The sequence below is a fragment of the Myxocyprinus asiaticus genome, chromosome 9 (genome assembly GCF_019703515.2).
Source record: "Myxocyprinus asiaticus isolate MX2 ecotype Aquarium Trade chromosome 9, UBuf_Myxa_2, whole genome shotgun sequence".
Lineage (NCBI taxonomy): Eukaryota > Metazoa > Chordata > Actinopteri > Cypriniformes > Catostomidae > Myxocyprinus > Myxocyprinus asiaticus.
Genome location: NC_059352.1, coordinates 3,770,473 through 3,794,842, shown reverse-complemented (window position 1 = coordinate 3,794,842; position 24,370 = coordinate 3,770,473). Strand labels below are relative to the sequence as shown.

Genomic DNA, 24,370 nt, shown 5'->3' with positions numbered 1-24,370 from the left:
TACTATTACAGTTACCTTTAATATATAATTATGTATATTATATTATATTATTATATCCCAATCTATTATTATTCTATTATTTTAACATTATGAGGAAGTAAGTTCACATTTCAGGAAACACGCCATTTATTTTATTTTTTATTGGAATGGGACTTTTATTTTGAAAACATGCCCCTCCCACACTGTTTCTAAGCAACACGTAGTTCCGCACAGGATCGGGCAAGATTACGGCTTATTTATTTTTTTGCAGCGATTAGTTTGCTTAAATTATTCGGCCAAATTACCCCAAACAGGACGGTGCAGAATTATCGCGGATCTTTTCCAGCTTCCCATTGTAACGGTAAGACTTTGCGTCGATGATCCGACAAAACTCCTCTTGGAATTTTATATTCTGCAGCGTGGATTGATATAAATGCAAGCTAATGGACTAGTGAAAGCGGACTAGTGGAGTCCACGAGGTTTCTTTTTTACGGATTTAAGCGAAGCTGAAAATAGTCCTGCTTAGACGAATAAAATATAAGATTAATAAGTCAATGCCTCCAACTCGAACGCGCTTCGCCGCGTAAAATCATCGGCAGCACGAGCTGAAATAAGCGGTTCATCTGTGCGGCTTTATTGTGCAACATGGCGCGTTTGATTCCCGGACTGGCCGACGTGTGCGCGGTTTCTCGCAGCAGCATTCATATGGAAATGATATATAAACCAGATGCATTTATCACAGGATTAATAGGTCTTTTTTTAGTTTGCAGTAACATTTGCGCCTTTTCTTAAAACTAATCTGTCGCCATGTGGCGTCACTGTTCTTTTACAAAATGGCTGTCGAGGCTTCGTACAATCCCTCTTTCCCATTCTGCCCATTTTCATTGGCTCTACCAGATGATTATAGTGTTTTTTTTTTTTGTTTGTTTTTTTTTTGTTTGTTTGTTTAATAGAAATCCTGACAATGGGGGTTGATGGACCGTGTATTACAGTATAAGAATACTAAATACATACATTTTTACCGTAGTATTAGGCCTGTTTTGTTTTGACCTTCTAAGCATGGCATGTGAGACAATGGGGAGAGGGGCAATTGCGATTTCGGTACATTTTCTTTGGCTTTTTTAACGTCATAAACTCGGAAATATCTGTCAGTAATTATAGGTAGTCACTGAGATGTACTGCATTGAGACATGCAACTGTAGTGGCTTTTTATTATTTTGAGTGAAAAGATGCATTGAATAATGTATGATTTTTTTTTTATTTAGTATGTCCCATTTGCTTTAACCCTTGTGCGACCTTCGGGACATTTTTGTCTTTTTCATTTTTGTTTTTTCGATCATTTTGGCTGTGTTAATGCCAACGGCATAAATTGACAAATTTTGATATTTCAACCTCAGTTCTTATAATACACAAAATAGTTACACTCAGGCCTTCAGGACAAAAATGTCCCCATTAAAACTGCCATATTTGATCCCAGTGCCATTAAAGCATAAAATCATGAATCATTTTTCTCATGTTTAGCCTATGGAGTAAATAAATACTTTTTTCCTATTCTGTTTGTTGTGTTATAGAGCACTGCAGGCCAACTGAAAAAAATTATGCAGCTAAAATTGTGTGGGTGTGTTGGTATGGATGTCAGAGTGTGTTTTGAATGTGTATTGAGAAATTTGTGTGTGTAAAAAAACAAACAAAACAAAAAAACAGTGGCATTATGTAAACAAACTGGCTTTTAAAGAGTTAAAATCCTGAAAATTAATGAATATTTTTTAGTTATGATCAGGACTGATGTTGGTAAAAAAACAAAATAACTCACTGAAAGTGGAAAATAATATTAATATATAATATTATTATGGCAGTTTTTTGATGTGGACATTTTTGTCATCTAAGGACCTCTGAGTAACTTTTTTAAATTGACGCACAAGGGTTAAAGACCTTTTAAAACACAGTGCTCAATATGAACTTCCACTATTGTCATATTCAGGATTTTGTTGTTCTATTAAACTGACTTCATTATCTAGGACTGGGTATTGATACAGGTTTAAACGATTTGATTCCGTTTCACAAGCTCTCGATTCGATATAGATTTATATGGATATATTTCTGATATGTCCATTTTCCTTACATAGTAAATAAATTGTCTCCCAGCTAATTCTGTTAATTATACAGGGGGCCTTCTAACCTGGTACTTTATGAAAATATTAATTTTATAAATGATATTTTCTTAGTTTTTCATTATTGGTCTCAGTTAAGATTTTTTTTAAATGTGCAAATACATGTTTTTTTTTCTTGACGTGTGACGTGTAATGCATAATTTTACTATTTACAAGTATTTAGGCTACATTGATTTGTAGAACACAAGCTAAAATCGGTACTGTCTCTTTAAGAAAATCGGCAGTTCAAAAAAAGCGTAAATGATCGCATGTTAACGAGAGAGAGGATTCAAATGGCTTCTTTACCTCATCCGTGCCATTCGTGATTGGAAATAAATGGTTATTTTTTGTTGTTTTGGATAAACAATTGACTAAAGAAAAGAAGGGATATGTTCAGTCTTTGGAGACACATTACACGGAACAAGTCAAATCAAACTAACTTAACACACAGTGAAAGGATGCTGAACTTCTTCGCCAATATACTACTCAATCACTGGTGAGTGAAATCTGAACATTTACCAGCTAGTGCAGGCCTATTCAACTGGCAGCCTGCGGGCCAAATCCGGCCCACATGAGGTTGTCAGTTGTCTAGGGGGCTGTTTACATCAAACGCGTTTTGTGTTTGTTCACTCAGTTTGTCAGTTGTTTTCCTTTGCAAACATGCACTAAACAGACGTTGCGCCCTGTCTTGATGTTTTTACAGTGTCTCATGCATGTGTGCCACGTTTCTAAAATGTAATTTAAATTTGAAAAGTCAAAAGTTTTTAGTATCAGTCTGATTTACTCTTAACTCTGTAATGGACCAATTTTGAAAGCACATTTTTTTTTTTTTTTTTTTTTTTTCTCAAGTTTACCTGTATTATCCCCAGAATTTCCTGCTAGACAGAAATATTTCTAATGATAAAAAACACAGATGTTTTATTCATGTAGTAAACAAATATTATAGGCCTTCTATAACACACTAACTGTAGATAGAAGCTTTTCGATAACAATATCCTGGCTTGGCCGGCGTGCCCCGAAGATTTTTTTTTTCCATCTGGCCCATTTGTCAATGAAGTTGAATAGTCCTGAGCTAGTGGCTAATCACAGAATTTTGAGACCAAATTTTGAAATTTGGTCTCATGCAAATGATTTACTCCCGTTGTGCATAAAATATTGATCTTGTGATTTAAGAATTGATATCGAGATCGCTATGTGTCGGAAAAACTGTATTTTTACCCAATCCTATTGGTATCACTTTTTTCTGACTTTTTATAATTTAGGAGGACAGTACAGTCCAAACAGTAGGCATACCACATATAATTACATAATGTTCTAATAACTTATATATAGTATAATTGCATAGCCTAGTGCAGTATATTTGTGATACAAGACCTTGATGCTAAAACACTTTTTACTCTCCAGGGTCAGAATTTGCGAACTGTTAGATATTTATGAGGTAGCCATTGAAAATGGGCAGAAAGTGTCAGTGGTTTTGTAGTATCAGCTTAAGGAACTCATTGGCCATTTTTTGCGACTTATTAAAATCTCTTCGGATTCGCAGATGACGAGACCTAAGTGGGGCGCAAAGTCTACAACAGCGGTGACCTGGTTGCCTCCAACTGCCATTCTTGAAACATGCGAAATAAGGCATGGTTCAAGAGTAACTGCGCCTGTTTCGTTGGGATGGGCGTCGCGTTATGTGTCAAAATAGTGAATAAATACCCTTAGGCCTACCGTTTCAATGCTCAATTCTTGATTCTTGATGGACATCCAATGAGTCATGATGGGCAAAATTTTTATTGACTAAACATCGTTCATCATTTTCTCCAAGCGTCATTGGAACTTAGCATATATGCGTTTAAACATTTTGATTTTAAATGTGGAATACAGCACCATATATTGGATCAGTATGGTCGCCTGAACTACATCTGTCTGTACTTGGTTTCTTTTCATCTATAACAAACAAATAAGATGCCTAACATTAACTTTCATCCATTATTTGATGACAAACGTTTTTTCCTAAATAATATTGTCGTGGCCGGGGAAATGTACAAGGAATTTTTGGGGAGCATTTTCTATTTATCCCCATAAACCTTAACTACTTTTTCAGGTGTATTTGGTGGGCAGCAATCAAAAGTTTTATCGTGATCTTCAGCAACAAAAAAATACGTTCAGTGGAAATCTGTACATTGGGAACACATGTTTGAGATTAATTCTTGATTATTCCTAACAATTTTTTTCTTTGTCTTACCCTACAAAATTTCATGAAGAACGGGGAAAAACTGCTTAGTTTATAAAGCACATTGTGAAAAGAACACGTTACCGACTACTCGAATGGCTAAAGCCCAAAGTATACTTGAACGCTTACCGTATGCGTACAGTCGAACGCTCAGCATTTCTTGATGTGCACATCCACTGTTCTTGTTTCTACTTTAGTCTCCTGTTGTTCATCGGCATTTACATCGTCTTTTTTGCACTTCTTCGTGAAAGCTATGGCCCAAAGGAGAGTGTTGCCACCTTGAGGGCACTTTTATTAGTGCAAATAATTCCAGGTGCCTGTGCTTACTGCACGTTCAGAGGACGCGTCGTTAGAAAATTCTGGCCGCATGCGTATAGTGTTCAAGCACTCTGCAATTTACGAAATTTACGCTACTTACTCTGTACAAAGACTAGGGCTGCAACTAACGATTATTTTGATAAACGATTAAACTTCGACTTCGATTAATCGGATAAAAAGCGACATTTTATTTCCTGTATTTTATTAAAATATGATTTGATATATGGTTTGATGCGAATGCGCGGGTTTGCTTGCTCAGTGAAGTTTAACGGAGACTTGAATGTGGTAGCCTATAAACAAACAATTTTACGAAATACGTGCCTGATTTTGAATTCATAACATGTATACATTATAAAACAGAAAATAGCAGTAAAATGTAAGTCGTGCTGGAGAGAAACAACTCTTAAGCGCATCAAACAACACAATTACTCAACACAACTGATGCAGCAACCGCTCCACATTAAACTGTATGCTTACTATGATCTTCTTTGAAGTGTTTAGAAAGTGCTCTTGTGTGCTGAACAACTTGGGTTGTGTTTTTTCCTCTTCAGCTTGTCTCCGTTGTTTTTTCAATTGAGTTTAGTTATGCAACACATTTTTCACCGGGCTGTAAAGTAACGTCACTGATCGAGCTTCTCCGTGCTCACGGCATATCAACTATTCAATAATTAATTTCGTTGTCTATGATTTCCATTATCGATAATAATAGATTTTATCTATTAGTTGTTTCAGCCCTAACACAGACGCCTAGTGTTCACGCAAACCTGAAGTATACTTTGGGCTTAAGATGGAGTCAAGTTCAGCTTAAAAATATCTTGGGGAATGATTTGGCTCTCTCTAAGCCAATTTAATATTTTTTTATTATTTTTTATTTCGTGTAGGTAAATTTCCAATACGCATAATGTTCTTCTGTTAATATTTTAGCTATGAGGTAGCAAAACACTGTGTGATCAGAACTGTATAAAGAAATTCTAGCTGTTGTAAAGCATCTGAAGTTTATCTTTTATAGTTCTTAAACGATTGCTGCAGTGTTTAGTTACTTTGTCCAGACATTTTACCTTTGGAATTTCTCTTTTCTTCCATGTTGATGCATCGTCAATTTCAAGACCTTGGGGGAAAATTAGCTAATCTGCAAAATAGTCTTGTATCTAAATCAACTGCAAGCGTTCCTTAAACGTGCAGCTGAACCTAAAGCTCGTAGAGGCATGTCGCACAGAAGAAGCCGGAGTAGTTCGCCACCATCGTATGGCACCAACAGCAATGACCCCCGTGACCTGGAGCGAAGGATTTTTGTCGGAAATTTGCCCACTGCACACATGGCGAAGAAGGACTTGGAGGATCTGTTCAGGCCATATGGCAAAATACAGGGTTAGTAGCGTACATATGTCAAAGACTATTATAGAGGTTTCGTAAAATATCGAATTGTACGGTGCTTCCTTAATTTGTGTTCTCTACAATTCTTCAGACTTTGGTCACGTTTTTGAGAAAGTAAGGGACACTAAGGCCAAAAATCCACCAACAAAACCGCATTTTCGTGCATAAAACGGAAATGATTGTTCCTTTTTGCAGCCTTGTCCCTGTTTCGTGGGTACGGATTTGTGCAGTTTGAACGAGTGGAAGATGCTGAGGCCGCTAAAGCTGGACATAACGGTCGAATTTATAGAGGTTATAAACTAGGTAAGGTCTGATATAGTGCTTAAACACAGAATTTGGGCCTATTTACATCACCAAATGTTTTTCAAATTTAACTTAAAAGAAGTACCTTTTTGATGTTATGTATTGATAATTACAATTAATATCAAATCCAATCCAAATCGAAATATCCAATTGTGGTGAATCCAAGGCCGTAACCATTTCTTGAACATTGGGGGGGACCAAACCATTTTGTGGGATGGGGGTCACAGGTGTTGAAGTCACAGATATAACGGTACTCAGTCCTTTACTATTTTAAAGGTGATAAAAATAATAATTTTCTGAATAAAGGCTTTAAATTTGATCATTTTGTTTTAAAAGATGTTTTTTTTTATTCACACAGTACAAGACAAACTCTGAGTCTGCATTGCTAGCAATATGCCAGTTTCAGTCATCTTTACTTTCTTTTTTGTGCTGTATCAAAGAAAAGACAAATATAAATTTAATTTCTTTTCACCACTGATGTATCTGTAAAATGAAATGACATCAGCTGGCTTGCAAAAAGAAAATACATGAAATTATTTACAGTCCTCAAGTTGTGCCTCGTTTTTGTTTTCCCATAGAAACAGTATTTTCTTCGAGAATCCTAACGCTGCTCTTTTCCATACAAAATACTTCATTTTGACCACTGCTGTCAAGGTCAAAAATACCTTAAAAGTAGTCCATACAACACCAAGCTTTTCTATGACCCCAGAATGGACTACTGTTATGATGTCTTTATACTGAACCTTTAATAGTGCTTTATAGTTTTTGCCCTTTATGAAGCTCGACAGCTCCTGCTCAATATAAACTGTTATTCGTTGGAATAAAGCTGCTTAAAATATCTATTTTTATGTTCCAAGAAAAAGTAACAGCATATGGCTTTTGAACAACGTTAGGGTTAGTAAATGAGTAAGTAAAAGTACATTTTCCATTTTCAGGTGAACGACGACTCTATCTGGTGGCTCGTTTTTTGAGCACAGACAAGGACATACTCAAAATAAAACTGTCTCTTATAAAAAGATGACTCTTAAGAGATGCTGTACAAAATTCAGAATTAAAGACAGACATTTAATAAATCTTAAAACGATAGTTAATGATTACCTAATAATATTTGCACTAAAAATATATGACACTGTCCTCGTCACAACCTAAAAACTCAATGGAAGCCTGAAATCACAGTTCTGATCTGAGGGTGATAATGCTGTTTAATTGATCATTTTCTTAGACAATGCGAATTTTCTGAAAAGCTTCTTCAAAAACCTGCCAGATTACCACATTCAATCAATTCCTTTACAATGTACACACATTCGCTCTTTATCTTAAGCCTGAAATGCTGAAAACTACTCCGTTAATGTTTTCACATTCACAATTATGAATGACATATTTTCAATTCAAAATGTCGAATTTCACCAAATGGTGAGTAGGTTGCACCCTTGGAAATGACTTTTGCTTGGTACATTTTAATCATAAAACAATGGTAAAATTTTGCATGTTTAGTTAGATACTTTCATCTTACATGACACTAACACTCTTAACCTGAACTGCTTGCTGATGCACGACGCTGGAATAATCCACGAGGTTTCCGCTCAGCTTCTGAAACTCGAGTCCCGCAACTCCAGCCTTCATCGATTTGATTGGCTATCTCAAATAACATTGATGAGCGGTGTTAGACTACTGAGCACACTGAAAATGTAACTTTTTAAAAAAAAATGTATCTTATTCCTGCAACAACTTAATGACAACTAGACGGTGATGCATAATGGACTGCAGCAGAACAGCAACAAGCATATCAATTATTGGGGCGGCGGCAGAGACAGACAATCTGGCCATATCTGATTACTGGGGGGGACTTGTCCCCCTCAATGTATATTGAGGTTACGGCCCTGGGTGAATCTATTAAAACCAAACGTCAGAGATGATAAATGCTTACAGTATTTTATATCTCCCCTCAGCATTTTGTGTGTGTATCTTTGTGGTTGTATCTTTGGGGATGTTAAATAGAAGTAAAATCATATTGGCACGGGTACAAATTGGCGGTTTTTTTTTTGTTGTTTATTTTATGCAATGAAGCCACAAATCCGATGTTCTCCCACCTCACTTGTCTAAAATCTCAAGACAAAGGAAAAATCTCATTATTTTCTTAAGTTTTACATTAATTGTAGTTGACAAACTAATTGCTTCAAGCTTAACCATTCAGCCTGGTTTTTGTACATTGTATGAAAAATTATCCAACTTTTTTTAATTTTATGGAAATGTAAATGTATCAGTAACTATCGGTACATTTAAGATAAATCTGCAACCCTGTTACCCATTCTAATTTTTTTATTTAATTTAATGTTTATGTCTGTGTAATTTATTGCTGTAAAATAATAATTGGATAATAATTAAAATCAGGATTTTAAGCTGTATGGAAACATGTCCCATATTTGGGTAATAAATATAAAAGCAGTGGCTCATATAATATTAAGTGTGACCTGAGGTGGACAAACAAGGTTTGACTATTTTGAATTTGACTTTTTTGTTTAAGAGTTTCAAGCCCTATTTTCTGCAATATTCATGCAAATTGCCAATTAATGTTGGTAGGCTAGGACTGATTTTAATATTAAAACTAAATGGGAATCTCAACTATTTACATGATTGAGCACAGGTTTATAAACAACCTTTACTGCTTGCTTTAATATAGTATTTAATTTGTTTACTACTGTTTGTGTAATTTGGATATACTTATTGAGACAAAACCTTTTATTTTGCATAAGTCGCAGAATGTTGATTCATCCCCTCAGTAAAAACGGGTTTGGTTCTGAAATATTTCGTCAATTATTATGTTGAACGTTTGGATTGGTTTATTTTCAGATGTAAATATGGCAGCGGAGAGACGGCAGAATAAACCCAGGTCGAGCCCTCCACGCAGGTAAAGTATCGCTGGAATTCTTGGTAATGAAGATGACCTCGATCGAACATTCCGGTAAACGTTTTTTTTCCCTCAACAATGGAATCCATCCAAATGGCATGATTAAAGCACTGTCGTTGTGTGCTGCGTGGAATCGGTTTAATTTATATTTCTCGAGGCTCTTTGGTCTTAGTTTTATTCTGTTTTTTGTTTTTTTTTCTCTCCTCGCTTTTTTTTTAGTGTCAGAATGAACTGAAATAAAGTTGAAAGGGTCATTTGAGTGCATTTCCCTTGGTGTGTCTCTGTCTGAATGGTGTGTTACTCATTCTGTTCATGACGGTTTTCAAAATCGTCAACTGATGGTCAATCGCCACTTCCTGCTGGAGTCTTTAGGGACACTCAGATTAATGTTCTCAGAAGTTATGCTGCGTTGACGCAAATTATTTCTTACACGGGTGGGATGTAAACCTATTTTATATGAAGAACAAAAAAACTCAGTTTGGAGTTTATTAAATTCTTTGGTTTGAACAATCAAAATGAATGGTCAGGAAATAAATAGTTGTTATTTTTGGAGTATTTTTCTTTCTGGTCCAATCATCGTTATTTTCTCCATTTTAAAAGTCGAATTCATGAGCGGCGAATAATTTCATTGGCGTGGAACAAAGTGCTCTACGTTGTTTTCTCGGAAGCAGTTCAAATAGAAAATTTGAAAAATGCTGTTTGGCTTGAAATTGCAATATTTTACTGCCAAATAAAATGTTGTTAAAATAAATACTTTACAAAGCGCTGACAAGAAGAAAAATGTTTATCATGTGGAACCTGCTGTACGTATTACGCAAAATCTTTGTCTACTGTTTCGGAAACTTGACGGAACTGACACTAATGCTCATGTTAGCTTAAAAAGGCCCAGCGACCAACACTGAGACCAGTGACTGTTCTGTTTGGATGGAAGTCAATGGAGGAGATGCCTCAGTACGCTGAATCTGATATTTTGATAAACTCATCACTTAATAAATTGACTGCCTGATCACTAATCTTCAGCATGTTTGCGATGTCATTTGTTTTGGAGTTTGCAACAAATGATTTGCTGTTGTATTAGAGAAGTGACGTGAATTTTGCGACGGGTAGGATCTCATTCACTCGTTTCTGTGGTGTTTGCCAACGGTGACACTCTGAAAATGTTTCACCAATGTAAGGGCTATTGTCTTTTTGGCTTACAAGGCGCACGTTAAACCTTGCTTACGTTACGATTTTTTCAGTGATACAGACATGTTATATTCTCAATACAATCTCTGGTATTGCCTGAAAATGTATTTGTTTTACAAATGCTTCATTTGTTCAAGGTGTCATTTGTACCATTTAACTTAAGTAGTGTAAAAATTACTAAATTTGCATTTAACTAAAATAAAGTATTTTAAGTTTAAGTGTCTGATGCTACAATTTAGTCTATGTCTAAGATTTGGTCAAAAAGTGGTCTGTTTCTGTCTTATTGTTGGCATGTGTTGACAAAGTTTTCTTTGTCTGTTCAGGCCCGCCAGTGGTTATGGGGACAGTCGAGAGCCCCGTCCACGCTCTCGGTCCCCAGTCGGGCGAGACTCTAGAGACCACCGTGATGGCCGAGAAATGAGAGAGCACACGCGTGAGCCGCGGCCCGGTCCACCTCGTGACCATGACGCTAGAGTCCCGGGTGAGGAAAGATACAGGGGGTCAGAGAGCAGGGAGAAAGATCCTCACTACAGGTGCATAATATTTACTTTGATCTTTTTTTATTTCTTTATCAAAGTTTATTATTGTTACAAAAAGAATGTGACCATTTATTTTGCAGTTTTGCATTCTAATCTTTTTTTGTTGGTTTTCCTTGGACAAAAACATAATCTAAACAGCGTTACTGTGTTTTCACAGAGATGAAGGTTATGACCGTTATTACCGTGGAGAATACGACTATTATCGGAAAAAAGATGAGCCACACACTGACCGCTACAGAGAACCCTGGAACGGCAGGAGAGAGCCAGAGGGTTTGTGTTTTAAGTTTACAACCAGTCTAAATCCACCGATGGGTCCATCTTATTTTGAAGTTATTTGGAGAGCTCTTCATATATTCTTGGCCCATTTTTTTTTTTTTTTTTTTTTTTTTTGTTGACTGAGTTCTTTAGGGCTGTTTGAAATATTAAGTGGTTGAATCTCACAAAAACATCCCAATGATGAGACCTGCTAAGTGTGTGGTTGTGAATTTGTAGATGAGCGTGTTCGTCCGGAAGAGCGCCGGAGGAATGATTTGTATCGTCAATATTACGAAGAGCTTCAGAGGCGCTATGATGCTGAGAGACCAGTGGACTGTTCCGTCATAGTCGTCAACAAGCTGCAGAAGTGAGTCTCTTAACTATCTTCTTACTGGAAGTCCAAGTGCTGATGAAATTGAAATAACAAATATTACAAACCTGTGTGAAGCAGTAAATTGGCTCCATGTTTTTGCGCAGGGAATATGCCGAGACGGTGGGCAGAAAGGTTCGTGATCAGGGCATGGTGGTAGATCTCATCTTTCTCAATACAGAAGTCTCCTTGACTCAAGCTCTGGAGGATGTGAGTCGGGCTCGTACACCCTTCGCCATCATTATCACCCAGCAGCACGAGGTGCATCGCTCCTGTACGGTCAACATCCTCTTTGGAACCCCACAAGGTACATGTTCTTCCACAAAGAGTTTGATCATTGATACATATTCACTTGCCATGTTCCTTTCTTTTTTTTCTTTTTTACCCCAAACAGAGTGATTTTGGAAATGTCAAAAATATTTGTATTAAACAATATTTTTCAAAAGTGGTAAAAAAAAAAAAAAAGGCAGCAGTTTTCTATGTAACGTTGTTTATCATGTTTCCAGGAGTGTTGGTTATTCATGTTTTGAGACGTTACAGACATTATATCAGAAATTTGCATAATTAATTCTGATTCAAAGTAATGACCAGCATCATCCAATCACTGCCAACCATGTTAAAATAAAACTGTCCGTTATAACATTTTAATCTATGTACTGATTATCATTGTCCCATGTCTGTCAAACATTTACATTTATGCATTTGGCTGATGCTTTTATCCAAAGCGACTTACAGTGCCCTGATTACAGGGACAATCCCCCTGGAGCAACCTGGAGTTAAGTGCCTTGCTCAAGGACACAATGGTGGTGGCTGTGGGGATTGAACCAACAACCTTCCATTTACTAGTTCAGTGCTTTAGTCCACTACACCACCACCACTCACATGTTGAGTGATCCAAACATCATCTGCAGCCTGAAACTGAACTTTTGATCAGATTTTAGGAGTGAATGCACTTAAGGATGCTCCCTTGCTCCCTATTTAGTGAATGACTTAACCTCCAGTGTGCTGTCTGTCTGCACTGATCTCAGAACAGTTCAAAATGCACCTTATTTTCATCTTAACTCCATATAAAGCCTCTGAAAGCAACATTTTCCAGTTTTTGGATGCATCCATTGATTCTCAATGTGATAATGCACAGACAGTAAATATAGGATATTTTAACTGAAACTGAGCGTACAGTCCACGAAAGTGGTCATTGTGTTTATCAGTGTGCTGTTTTGCGATAAATTACTCGGATTTTAAAAATGGCACGTCGGATGAAACTAGAGACTCAGACTTTTCTAAAATCTTTTGACTCAAACAGATTTTAATGTAAAAAATGTCTTCAGGTTCTCGCCAGATGTAGTTTTGTTGGCGTTTCAACCAAACACAAACTCCTCTGTGATCGACGCCATGTTGTTTGATCACATGAATCCATACGTGGAAATTTTAACACACTACTGAGAGCGGCAGAGTCTACTGCACTGAGATCAGTCGATTTAAAATGAAATGAAATTATGCGTTGCATATAGAGAATCAAAATACAACGTCCATGCATGTGGACGCAGCGTCGTGCAAGGTTAATAAGTCGACAATGTGTGTGGTCATGTAAACGCATTAAACGGCTTTCATTTATCTGTGTACAGTCGTAAACGGCGAAAGAATAAACCGATCAACACGGGTAGGTTTTTGCCCATGACCTTAGTTTTGCATTGCATGTAAACACCTTTGCCGATGTTCTTACCGGCTTATCCAGTGAACGTTTAAAGTCAGGAGCAGAAAATAACTTGATTGTTTCTAATCTCACGTAAACGCGGTTTTCTAACTTTGTCGGATCTTTTAAATAAGCTGATTTTTGGACGTTTTCAGCGTATTACTGTGCACGTCAACAGGCTCATTGGTTTCTGAATGACAAAATTACGATTTCTACTAATACATACATGCATGTTAAGTAGGTTTGGGAACCAAAATCTGGTTCTTGTTTGGAACCATTTCCATTATTAAATGCCGGAACCGTATTTGAGCCATGAAGCACACATTCCCGATTCCCAAACAAATGACTCATGAAGCGTTGGAAGCTGCCATTGCGACTAAAGGACACTAAATATTTGCAAACTACTTGAATCAAATCCAAAGTTGATTTTTAGTCATTCTTCGCAGAGATGTTTGTACAGCACTTGACTTTGAATATACACTATTTAACAAAACATTTTTTCTGTATGCTGCAGAACACAGGAACATGCCTATGCAGGATGCCATGGTGCTGGTGGCCCACAACTTTGACTCTTTTAAAGCGGAGCACCGCGCCAAAGAAAGAGACGAGATTGCCAGGAAGGCAGCTAAGATGGCCGATGATGTGTTGATGAGGGAGCTTGACCGAGAGGGACACCCAGTCTCTGTCCTGACCGCAATCACACTGCTGTCAGAGGGCAGGTGGGTCAACATATACATTACCATTTCTTTTTTAGGGAAGTGTTTGGTAATGTTTCTGTAGAAATATGCACAATTGTTATTCAAGAGCATTTCCTAGAAAATGCCATAAATAACTGCTTGGCTGAATTATACAGTGGAGTTTGTAAATATTTTAGCTCACTCCTATTTAAAAGACTGGGGAATATTCTAATATCCCACCAAATTTTAAATTGAAGAGTGTAATTTCTACCCTCCTAAATTAAATTGCAAAAATGTAAAAATTGTCACGGAGATTCCACGTTTTTGGAAAAATTATCAATTTGAAAGGCTTACTTGCAAGGTCTGAAATTAGCTTTTTACCCCACCAGCCAAGGTGGCTGGTAGTTGAAAACATTTACCAGCCAGTTAGATTTCTTACCAGCTATTTTTATGATTTATTTATTTTATTGCATTTTACAGACATGAGACAAATAAACAATACTGTAAGCATGTTTAAAAGTGAACTGCTTTTTTAACCCTTGTGTGACCTTCAGGACATTTGTCTTTCATCTTAGTTTTTTTGATCATTTTGTCTGCGTTAATGCCAACGGCATACATTTTGCCAAAGGTGTGTATTTTTGGGGGAATTTTGATATTTCAACCTCAGTTCCTATAATACATCTATAATACACTGTGTACACAAAATAGTTACACTCAGGACCTTCAGGACAAAAATGTCCCCATTGAAACTTGCAATATTTGATCCCAGTGCCATTAAAGCATAAAATCATGAATTATATGATATTATGCTTTCATTAACGAGCCCTGGCTTCAAAAATTTTTTTTTTTTTTTTATATATTCCACCAGATGGCACCATTTTACTCATGTTTAGCCTATGGAGCAAATTCATGCTTTTTCCCTATTTTCTGTTTGCTGTATTATAGAGCACTGCAGGCCAATTAAATAAATGATGCAGCTAAAAATTGTGTGGGTGTGTTGGTATGGATGTCAGAGTGTGTTTTGTATGTGTGTATTGAGAAGTGTGTGTGTAAAAAAAAAAACAAACAAAAAAAAACTACAGTGGCATTATATAAACAAACTGGCATTTAAAGGGATAAAATCCTGAAAATGTATGTTTGATGAATATTTGGTAGTTATGATCAGGACTGATTGCAGTTTTTTGATGCGGACATTTCTGTCCTCCAAGGACCTTTGAGTAACTTTTTTAAATTGATGCACAAGGGTTAAAGAATTGTATTGTTTTATTTATGAAATATTTATTTGCCAAATAGTCCATTTAAAATTATTTTTCAGATTATTCACTTATTCCAACAAAACTAAATATGTTTTTTAAACTACATGTTGTCATATGAACGACCAGTAAGTAACTCATGATTAAGTTCACATAACACAGTAACAGTTCTTGGTTTATTTGGAGTGAGTCAGTTAATTCAGTCAGCTCCAACTGATTCATAAGTCTTTGATTCACTAAAAAGAGCCCATAGATTTACTGCTAACTAGGGATGTCCTCTTACCAAATTTTTTTTAGAATGAGTACCGATACTTCCTTTTCAGTACTCGTCGATACTGATACCCGTTTGTTTCATTTTTTTTTTCTGAAATCCATACGTTTATTTCAATGTTATCATCAAAATTGTGCAAAGTTAATTTAATTAAAACTTTAATCAAATGAAAATAGAACAATTCATTTTCAACATAATACTGCTATTTTTATCAAATGATGTGGTGTTAATCAGAACCTCACCAAAATACAACATTTGAGTTAATTTTGTCAAATAAAGTGCTGCATAACAGAGCATCACAAGTGTGAGATATTGCTTAAATATTATACAATTACTATTGATCTGTTATTATTATTAGTAGTAGTAGTAGTATTAAGCCCTATTCAGACAGGATTAGTTTTATATGGGGATGTGGGGTAATGTAATAATTACCAGAGTGTCTCAGTTCTCAGTAAATTTAATCCCGTGCAAATCAGTCATATCAGTAATTTTCCCAAACTTTTTACAGCGTGTTTTACCTACTATAAAACGGCCTGTAAAAATAACCCCTGGTAATATTAATCCAGTGCGAATTGACATGTTAGTAAAAGCCCGTAAATCTGCACTTTCCAGCACTTGAGCCCTTTAAATATCGCTATTTAAGTTCTATGGGTGTCTGAACTGGATATTGGTCGAGAAGATGCCAGAAAAAATTAGACTCATTTCACAACTTCAGATAACGCTGGCTGTTGCATTTGGACTGATGCATGTTTTTCTCAAGCTCTTTATGCTGTCGAGTGTTTATTTACCCATGCATAAGAGAAACAAGCAGCTTTTGATTATGATTTGAGCAGAGTGAGTGCAGGAAATTGTGTTGAGTCTCGTGTTCCGGAACATAAAATTACATAATGTGAAGGGATTATCCATATTATTAATTCAAGAGTAATATACGATTACAGGCTTGTTAATGTCACCAGTTATGTTGTATTTAGCCAGATATTCCAATCAATTTCTTCTAATAATCACAGATACAGTATATGCTCATGTTTAATATTTCCTGCATAATCAGCACAGTATACATTTTCTGATAGGTCAGTTACAAGTGACAGCAGTGTGTAAATGCTGTAGACACGCCCTACAGAAGTTTTCACCTCTGGAAAAGCCGGTCCCTATGTGACTCAAAGTGATTAATAAAACTGCAAACGGCTGCTATTTAAATAAATAAATATGTAGTCTGTATGAAGGGAATTAGCGCTCTGCTTGCGGTAATCTGCTACAAACAGAGCGCGTGAGTGTGAGCCAAGCAGCTCGTAAAAGCAGCTGGGTGTAACACAACACCGGCTCTACACATACAAGTACATGAGCGCAGCATCCCTACAACTAACTGAGACTTTTCAATGAGCAGCGGGACTAGCTAATGAGAGCCGAACCATGTAAAGACCTGCAACCTTACTGACTGAAGACCTACAGAGCCCCCTTGATGACAAAACTGGAACATGTTACATTATTTTACAAGCTGACACAAACTGACAAAAAAGTGCCCACCAAAGTGGCGTATGACACCGTGAAATTCACCTGCCAAACAAAATTTCGGACCCTGCTTGCTTGTAGTTCTTCTAATCGGGTTAGAAGAATTTATTTTAACTTTCAAAAGATTGTAAACCATCACAAAATGAAAAAAGAATGATCAGATTGTTAAATTGAGATGGTACTATTTTTATTTTAATGCAAATTCATAAATCTGTATGCTTGCTCAGTCTGACTAGGATTAATATGGTGGATTATCTTTACATCTCTCAGGTTTATGACTCCAGAAGAGTTGGCAAGGCTAACTGATTATCTGAGAGATAAACGTGAACGTCTTATCAGAGGAAGCACTGAACCTGGTGAGTGACCTGCACTATTTGGAAGAGATGTGTACTTATTTTGTATATTAGGTGTATCAAGCTACATAATGCTGTATTACAGGCGTTTTCAAACTTTTTGATGTTAAGGACCGCCAAATACGACGATCCCCTAGTGAGAGACCTGCTTCCTAATAAATGTATCGAGCATTTTCATCCATAAAAACCTTTTTATGTCATGTGTGAAAAACAGTGTTTTTTTTTTTTGGGGGGGTCCCAAAGAATATTTTACAGCGCCCCTTAGAGGACAGAGCAGTTTTATTTATTTATTTATTTATTTTTTATTTTATTTTTTGAGTTGTTTTTATTTTATTTTTTTCTGAAATTGTTTTGCGTTCCCTCGCAATATACAGGTGCATCTCAATAAATTAGAATGTTGTGGAAAAGTTCATTTATTTCAGTAATTCAACTCAAATTGTGAAACTCGTGTATTAAATAAATTCATTGCACACAGACTGAAGTAGTTTAAGTCTTTGGTTCTTTTAATTGTGATAATTTTGGCTCACATTTAACAAAAACCCACCAATTCACTATCTCAAAAAATTAGAATACATAATACCTTTCTCTTGTTTTTTTCCCCCACCTCTCTAGGAAAAAACATTTTTAGTGAATTGTTGGCCTTCTGGAAAGTATGTTCATTTACTGTATATGTACTCAATACTTGGTAGGGGCTCCTTTTGCTTTAATTACTGCCTCAATTCGGCGCGGCATGGAGGTGATCAGTTTGTGGCACTGCTGAGGTGGTATGGAAGCCCAGGTTTCTTTGACAGTGGCCTTCAGCTCATCTGCATTTTTTGGTCTCTTGTTTCTCATTTTCCTCTTGACAATACCCCATAGATTCTCTATGGGGTTCAGGTCTGGTGAGTTTGCTGGCCAGTCAAGCACACCAACACCATGGTCATTTAACCAACTTTTGGTGCTTTTGGCAGTGTGGGCAGGTGCCAAATCCTGCTGGAAAATGAAATCAGCATCTTTAAAAAGCTGGTCAGCAGAAGGAAGCATGAAGTGCTCCAAAATGTCTTGGTAAACGGGTGCAGTGACTTTGGTTTTCAAAAAACACAATGGACCAACACCAGCAGATGACATTGCACCCCAAATCATCACAGACTGTGGAAACTTAACACTGGACTTCAAGCAACTTGGGCTATGAGCTTCTCCACCCTTCCTCCAGACTCTAGGACCTTGGTTTCCAAATGAAATACAAAACTTGCTCTCATCTGAAAAGAGGACTTTGGAACACTGGGCAACAGTCCAGTTCTTCTTCTCCTTAGCCCAGGTAAGACGCCAGGAGTGGCTTAACAAGAGGAATACAACAACTGTAGCCAAATTCCTTGACACGTCTGTGTGTGGTGGCTCTTGATGCCTTGACCCCAGCATCAGTCCATTCCTTGTGAAGTTCACCCAAATTCTTGAATCGATTTTGCTTGACAATCATAAGGCTGCGGTTCTCTCGGTTGGTTGTGCATCTTTTTCTTCCACACTTTTTCCTTCCACTCAACTTTCTGTTAACATGCTTGGATACAGCACTCTGTGAACAGCCAGCTTCTTTGGCAATGAATGTTTGTGGCTTACCCTCCTTGTGAAGGGTGTCAATGATTGTCTTCTGGACAACTGTCAGATCAGCAGTCTTCCCTATGATTGTGTAGCCTAGTGAACCAAACTGAGAGACCATTTTGAAGGCTCAGGAAACCTTTGCAGGTGTTTTGAGTTGATTAGCTGATTGGCATGTCACCATATTCTAATTTTTTGAGATAGTGAATTGGTGGGTTTTTGTTAAATGTGAGCCAAAATCATCACAATTAAAAGAACCGAAGACTTAAACTACTTCAGTCTGTGTGCACTGAATTTATTTAATACACGAGTTTCACAATTTGAGTTGAATTACTGAAATAAATGAACTTTTCCACGACATTCTAATTTATTGAGATGCACCTGTATTTATTATGGTTTTACTACAGTAACCATATTTTAACCTTGATATAGTGAAACCATAGTGATAATACAGGAACACTATGGTAATAAAAATCATAATTTTGTGGTTATGGTTTTACTATACAAATACCATAGTTTGACTGGTTATAGTATAGTAATATTGTAGACTGAAGTAACCATAGTTTTAATTATCGTTACTGTAGTAAAACCATGGCTTTACTATATGTAACCACGACAATTCCATGTTTTTCATTTTTTTTTTTTTTTTTTTTTTTTTTTTTTTTTTTGGTCGGGAACCATGGTTTTACTATAGTAATATTGTAGTAACTAGTATACTGTATCCATGTATTAATCAATAATATTTATATATTTATAATAATATATTTACAGTAGTCGGTACCAATACCAGTGAAATTTCACGGTCTTCGATACTGCAGCAAAAAATATGATAAAGTGCTATTGAACACTCTTTTATTCTATTTAAAGATACATTTCAATGTAAATAATAAATTAAAATAAATGCATGTTTTCATCGTGTTTCTCAATTAAGGATGCATTGCTTAATTAACTTAAGTAACTGTTTTTAAGTAGGGCCCTTATGAAATCTGTTTTATTTTTTCCCAATTCTTTTTTTCCCCTTTTTCTAAATTAATTTTTTATAATTGCATGTTTTAAAGTTTAATTTAATTTCATCATCCACGTGGTGTCTAATCAAATTCTTAACTTTTAAAAACGTTTAACGAGTGAAAAATAGAACAATTACGTTTCGGTTAACAATTTTATTCAGCACTCTTGTTTGTGATATATTGCTTTAATTATTATCAACATTTTTTTAAATTGTATTAATATTACTACACTGAATATTACATTTTACTATACAGTTGTAATATTTCAGTTTTAATTTCTCCAATTTCAGGCGTCTAGCTTTTATTTTGAATCGTGCTTTTATTTTGAGTTGTGGTTTGACGGAAGCTTCTTCTGACGGATAAACGGTTCGCTACATGGCCCAGTGTGATCGGTAAAGTGCAAATGCTGTGATTTAATTATAAATATAGTGGACATGTGCTTCATAGTAGATTAGTGCTCTGTTCTTTTAATCCAGGGGTGGGCAACTATTGAGATGTTGTTCGTGAGTAGCGCTCAAATACTGCGCACGGCGTGAAGGCTAAAAATAGGCGCACGTGTGTGTCGTCAGAGCAGCGGCATTCATTGACATGCTGGAGTTGCACGTGCATTTTATAGATTTACTTATTAAACGCAGCCTTTTGTGATTCACAGAGCTATTACACGTCTTCAAGTGGCTTTGAATAAAATGCATGAGTCATATGAACTACTTTAATGGTGTTTTTATATCATTTTTTGAGCTTGACAGTAACGAACATGACTAACACGCAGTATCGGATTTGGATCGGGCTCGTCGGACTGATACCCGATCCGTCTAAAAACGTCAGTATCGGTGCATCCCTAGTTTTTGTATCTTTTAAGCCCAAAAATGGTTGTGTACTCAATTTTCTGAAGTGTATTTGTGACTAATTGGACTATTCTGCAATGGTAGATAGTTTTCTATCAGGCATTAAAAAACTGAATAAAGGCTGAGCTTATTATAAATTATTTATTTGACCATCTGTACTTCCCTGTTAATTATTCAATTTAACACTCTCTACATCAGGGGTCTGTTTTAATAAAAAAATTAATCTAAAATGATAGAAATTTTATGTTTGTCACAAAGCGGGCCTGTTTACTTATTTTGTTCTCAAAACATTACCCTTTTACACGCTAAAAGGATCATGATGCAGGTCTCGTCAATGGTTTGACTTTCCATTTAGCACACAACTGAATAAAACGGGCTACATGACTGACAAATTATTACTGCAAGAGTTACATATACATATTCGTCTCTCGCTTGCTTTTGCTCACGTGTCAGTGATGCCAAGATCTACTTTTAGATTTAATTTCATCACTGAGAAGGTTTACCTGCAAACTTAGTAGCACCAAATATAACAAGCAGCCTCAAGAATGGACACAGAGTGGCCGTATAACACTTTTCCCTGAGCAGAATATTGCACTAGAGATCGCTAAGTTTGTTCAAAGGGAAACGCGAGAGCTAGAAAGAGCGCACTAGCATGCATGGTTGCCAGATTGCACAAAATAAGTATAAGATTAGGCAGAATATTTCCAATTTGCGCAATTTTAAATCTCAAATTGGGGGTGTTGCGTCTCGTATCTGGCAACCCTGAGCATGTTAAACGCTTGTGGAGGTGCGTTAGGTCCCAATGCAAGATAACTGAAATATCCAATGAAAAAAAAAACTTTCTGGATAAACATTAAACCATGTGGAGGGCCAGATCCGGCCCGTGGGCAGTAAATTGCCCATGTCTGTATTAATGTCATACAGCTCAAATGATTCTCGATGTCAATGGAGTTTCCAGTGTATGAGCTGTCTGCTTCACACATTCATTAAATTTTTTACCAGTGCTCAGTAATACTGGTACTGCACAAACACTGGTATCATGACATTTTTTTTTAGTTTAGTACCGACTCGGTACCAGTATTTGGTACTTTTGACAACACTACTAATCGTGGTTTTACTAGGGATTAACCATGGTTAATTGTGTGCTTACTGTGGTTTTTTTCATGGTATTTATAGTAAAACCATAACCAAAAAAATATTCTTATTACCATAGTTTTTGTTTTCCTGTATTACTATGCTTTTACTACAAATATCAAGGTTAAAATATGGTTACTGCCATGTAAAACCGTGGTAAATAGTTTTGCGAGAGAACGCAAAACTATTTTAGAAAACAAATTCCCACCTTGTCCTCTAAGGGGCTCAGAAATATTTGGCTTTCATTAGGAATTGTACTAAAAATATTAAAATGACTACAAATCAGTTAATTAGATATTTTCCAGATAATATTTAAGTAAATGCATTAACTTTGGTGTTCCTTCTGGAGCACAGTTTGAAAAACCCTGCTGTAGTGTATTGCAGCTCACCTATCAAGTCTTACCTTTCTCTTGTTTTTTTCCCCCACCTCTCTAGGAACACTCCCCCCAGCCGCCACTCATGAGGCCGCTCAGCCAACCCAGACTCTGCCCGGTTCAGCCCAACCAACATATTCAAGTCTCTCCATGCATACCCACCTGCCCCCTGTGCCCACCCCTGCCTCGACCGCCAACCAACAGCAGGAACTCCAAGCTAAAATCCTCAGCATGTTCAACAGCGGCACCGGTGCCACTTCAGCGGCCAGCCCTGCTCCAGCACCCCAACTGCAGTCCTACACCTCCAAACTCGGCCCTCAATCCACCGGGCTCCAGTCCTCGCTTGCCACCGGCATGCCCAAAATAGCTGCCGTCCAGCCACAGGGTATGATAAACCCCCGCACTAACCTGAGGCCCCCTCTTCCTCGTTTGCCAGGCCCCCCGAGGTCATCGGCAACCTCGGGCACTGGGATTAACTTTGATAACCCCAGTGTGCAGAAAGCCCTAGATACGCTCATCCAGAGTGGGCCCATTAACCACTTGGTCAGTATGGGAGGCTCAGGGCAAGCATCTAGGCCAGGGCAGGGGATGGATCAGGGGCCACCATCCATGTCCCACTATTCTCGTCATTACTGAAACAGAATCTCTCAAGGACCATCATTGCTCTGAATTATCATAAATTAATTTTTTTTCCCCGTTGTCATTTATGATAAGAAAAAACCTTGATGTGTGTTTTCTGTAAAGTCAGAGTTGAAGTCATAATTTTCTGGTTTTACGGTTTTATTTGTCCTTTTTGTGTTAGATGGAAACCTATTCGGTGCATGATTGTAACACTGCATCTTTTGGAATTTGAATATTTCTGTTGTTTTATATAAAATTTGTTCATTGTATATACCAGCTAACTTCTGACTTAATAAATTCATTTTAGATACAGTAATTGTGTCTCTGATGTCACTATGAAAGTATGATTCATACACTATGTTCCATGTCTTTGAAAACCATACGACTGACCAAAATTTAAGTCATTGATTATAATTACCCCCTCTAGTGAGCTGTAAACTTTACAACTGTTGTGAATTTATAACAGTTTAATTTGTGAACAAATCTAATTGGATCACACAGGGATGCAGAAACCTTAATGAGCCAGCCTTGAATCATGAACCAAGATTTGATTGAATAATCCATGTGAAAATGGTAGTCGTTTATTGCATTTTGTGCTGACAAATCTGTAAAATGGAATGGGAATTTTGCAGAAGCCATAGAAAGCATTTGAAATGTAAGATAAAACTACATTGTTTTCTTTATGTACCATGAAACACAATAGATAATACTCATTATTTATCTTTTTAAAATGTCAAACTTGCACTGACACAAATAAACACCAACACTATTTCTGCTATATTTACAGGACCACCCATCCACCCTTGTCTATGGTCCCAGGTCTATAGTGTGTACGTCATTTTACACGCACACATTCAACTGAAAACACATAGGAATACACTACATGGCAATATGACCATATATCCCAGAAAGGACTAAAATAAAACATCTTGTGAAAAATCGGAAAATCTTTTTCCACCACTACATTCCCTTTCAAATGTGGTACAAAACATTTTCACTTCAAATGAATCAAAAACAAGCCTGAGGGATTCTGCCTTTTTTCCATATAGGGCTTATGCTGATCTAGAATCAATTAATCTCATTTGCAAACATTCTAATTAGCATGCATTAATGGGTAGATCAAAGTAATTCATTGGCTCTCAACTGTTAAGACCTTTGTTAAAACTGTGACAACAGCAATAAGATAAAAGAACCTAGTTAAAGAAATAGATTTAATTACAAAAATAATCAGATCTACTATAATAATACAAATTAATTTAGGCCTAGTTCTTTAGCATAACTACAGGCTGTTTTTCATTGCCATGCAGCATAGCAACGCAGCTCATCCAATCAAAATTAGCCTAACTGTAGTTTTCGTTGCCATGCTGCATAGTGACGCAGCACATCCAATCAGAATTAGCCTAACTACAGGCTGTTTTTCATTGCCAAGCAGCATAGAAATGCAGCTCATCCAATTAGA

At 36.7% G+C, this 24,370-nt stretch overlaps 1 protein-coding gene across 3 annotated transcripts; it reads left to right on the top strand.

Moving 5' to 3' along the window:
- Window positions 1–175: 175 nt before the first annotated feature.
- On the top strand, window positions 176–23,227 carry LOC127446009 (nuclear receptor coactivator 5-like). 3 transcript variants are annotated; one of them, XM_051706598.1, is made up of 11 exons: window positions 176–340; window positions 5,775–6,036; window positions 6,238–6,345; window positions 9,196–9,253; window positions 10,762–10,971; window positions 11,135–11,247; window positions 11,470–11,599; window positions 11,710–11,909; window positions 13,810–14,014; window positions 17,276–17,361; window positions 22,352–23,227. In XM_051706598.1, the coding sequence occupies exons 2-11, from the start codon at window positions 5,874–5,876 to the stop codon at window positions 22,924–22,926; spliced, it is 1,848 nt and encodes a 615-aa protein (XP_051562558.1). In that variant the 5' UTR covers window positions 176–340; window positions 5,775–5,873; the 3' UTR covers window positions 22,927–23,227. The 3 variants fall into 3 exon arrangements, with proteins under 3 accessions (XP_051562558.1, XP_051562559.1, XP_051562560.1); XM_051706599.1 differs by lacking the exon at window positions 6,238–6,345; XM_051706600.1 differs by lacking the exons at window positions 5,775–6,036; window positions 6,238–6,345.
- Window positions 23,228–24,370: the final 1,143 nt, after the last annotated feature.

Coding starts and splice junctions, on each gene's coding strand:
- LOC127446009 (XM_051706598.1), top strand. CDS start 5,874: ATGTCGCACAGAAGAAGCCGGAGTAGTTCGCCACCATCGTATGGCACC. Junction 9,254..10,761: donor AGGTCGAGCCCTCCACGCAG/GTAAAGTATCGC, acceptor TTGTCTGTTCAG/GCCCGCCAGTGGTTATGGGG. Junction 11,600..11,709: donor GTCGTCAACAAGCTGCAGAA/GTGAGTCTCTTA, acceptor GTTTTTGCGCAG/GGAATATGCCGAGACGGTGG.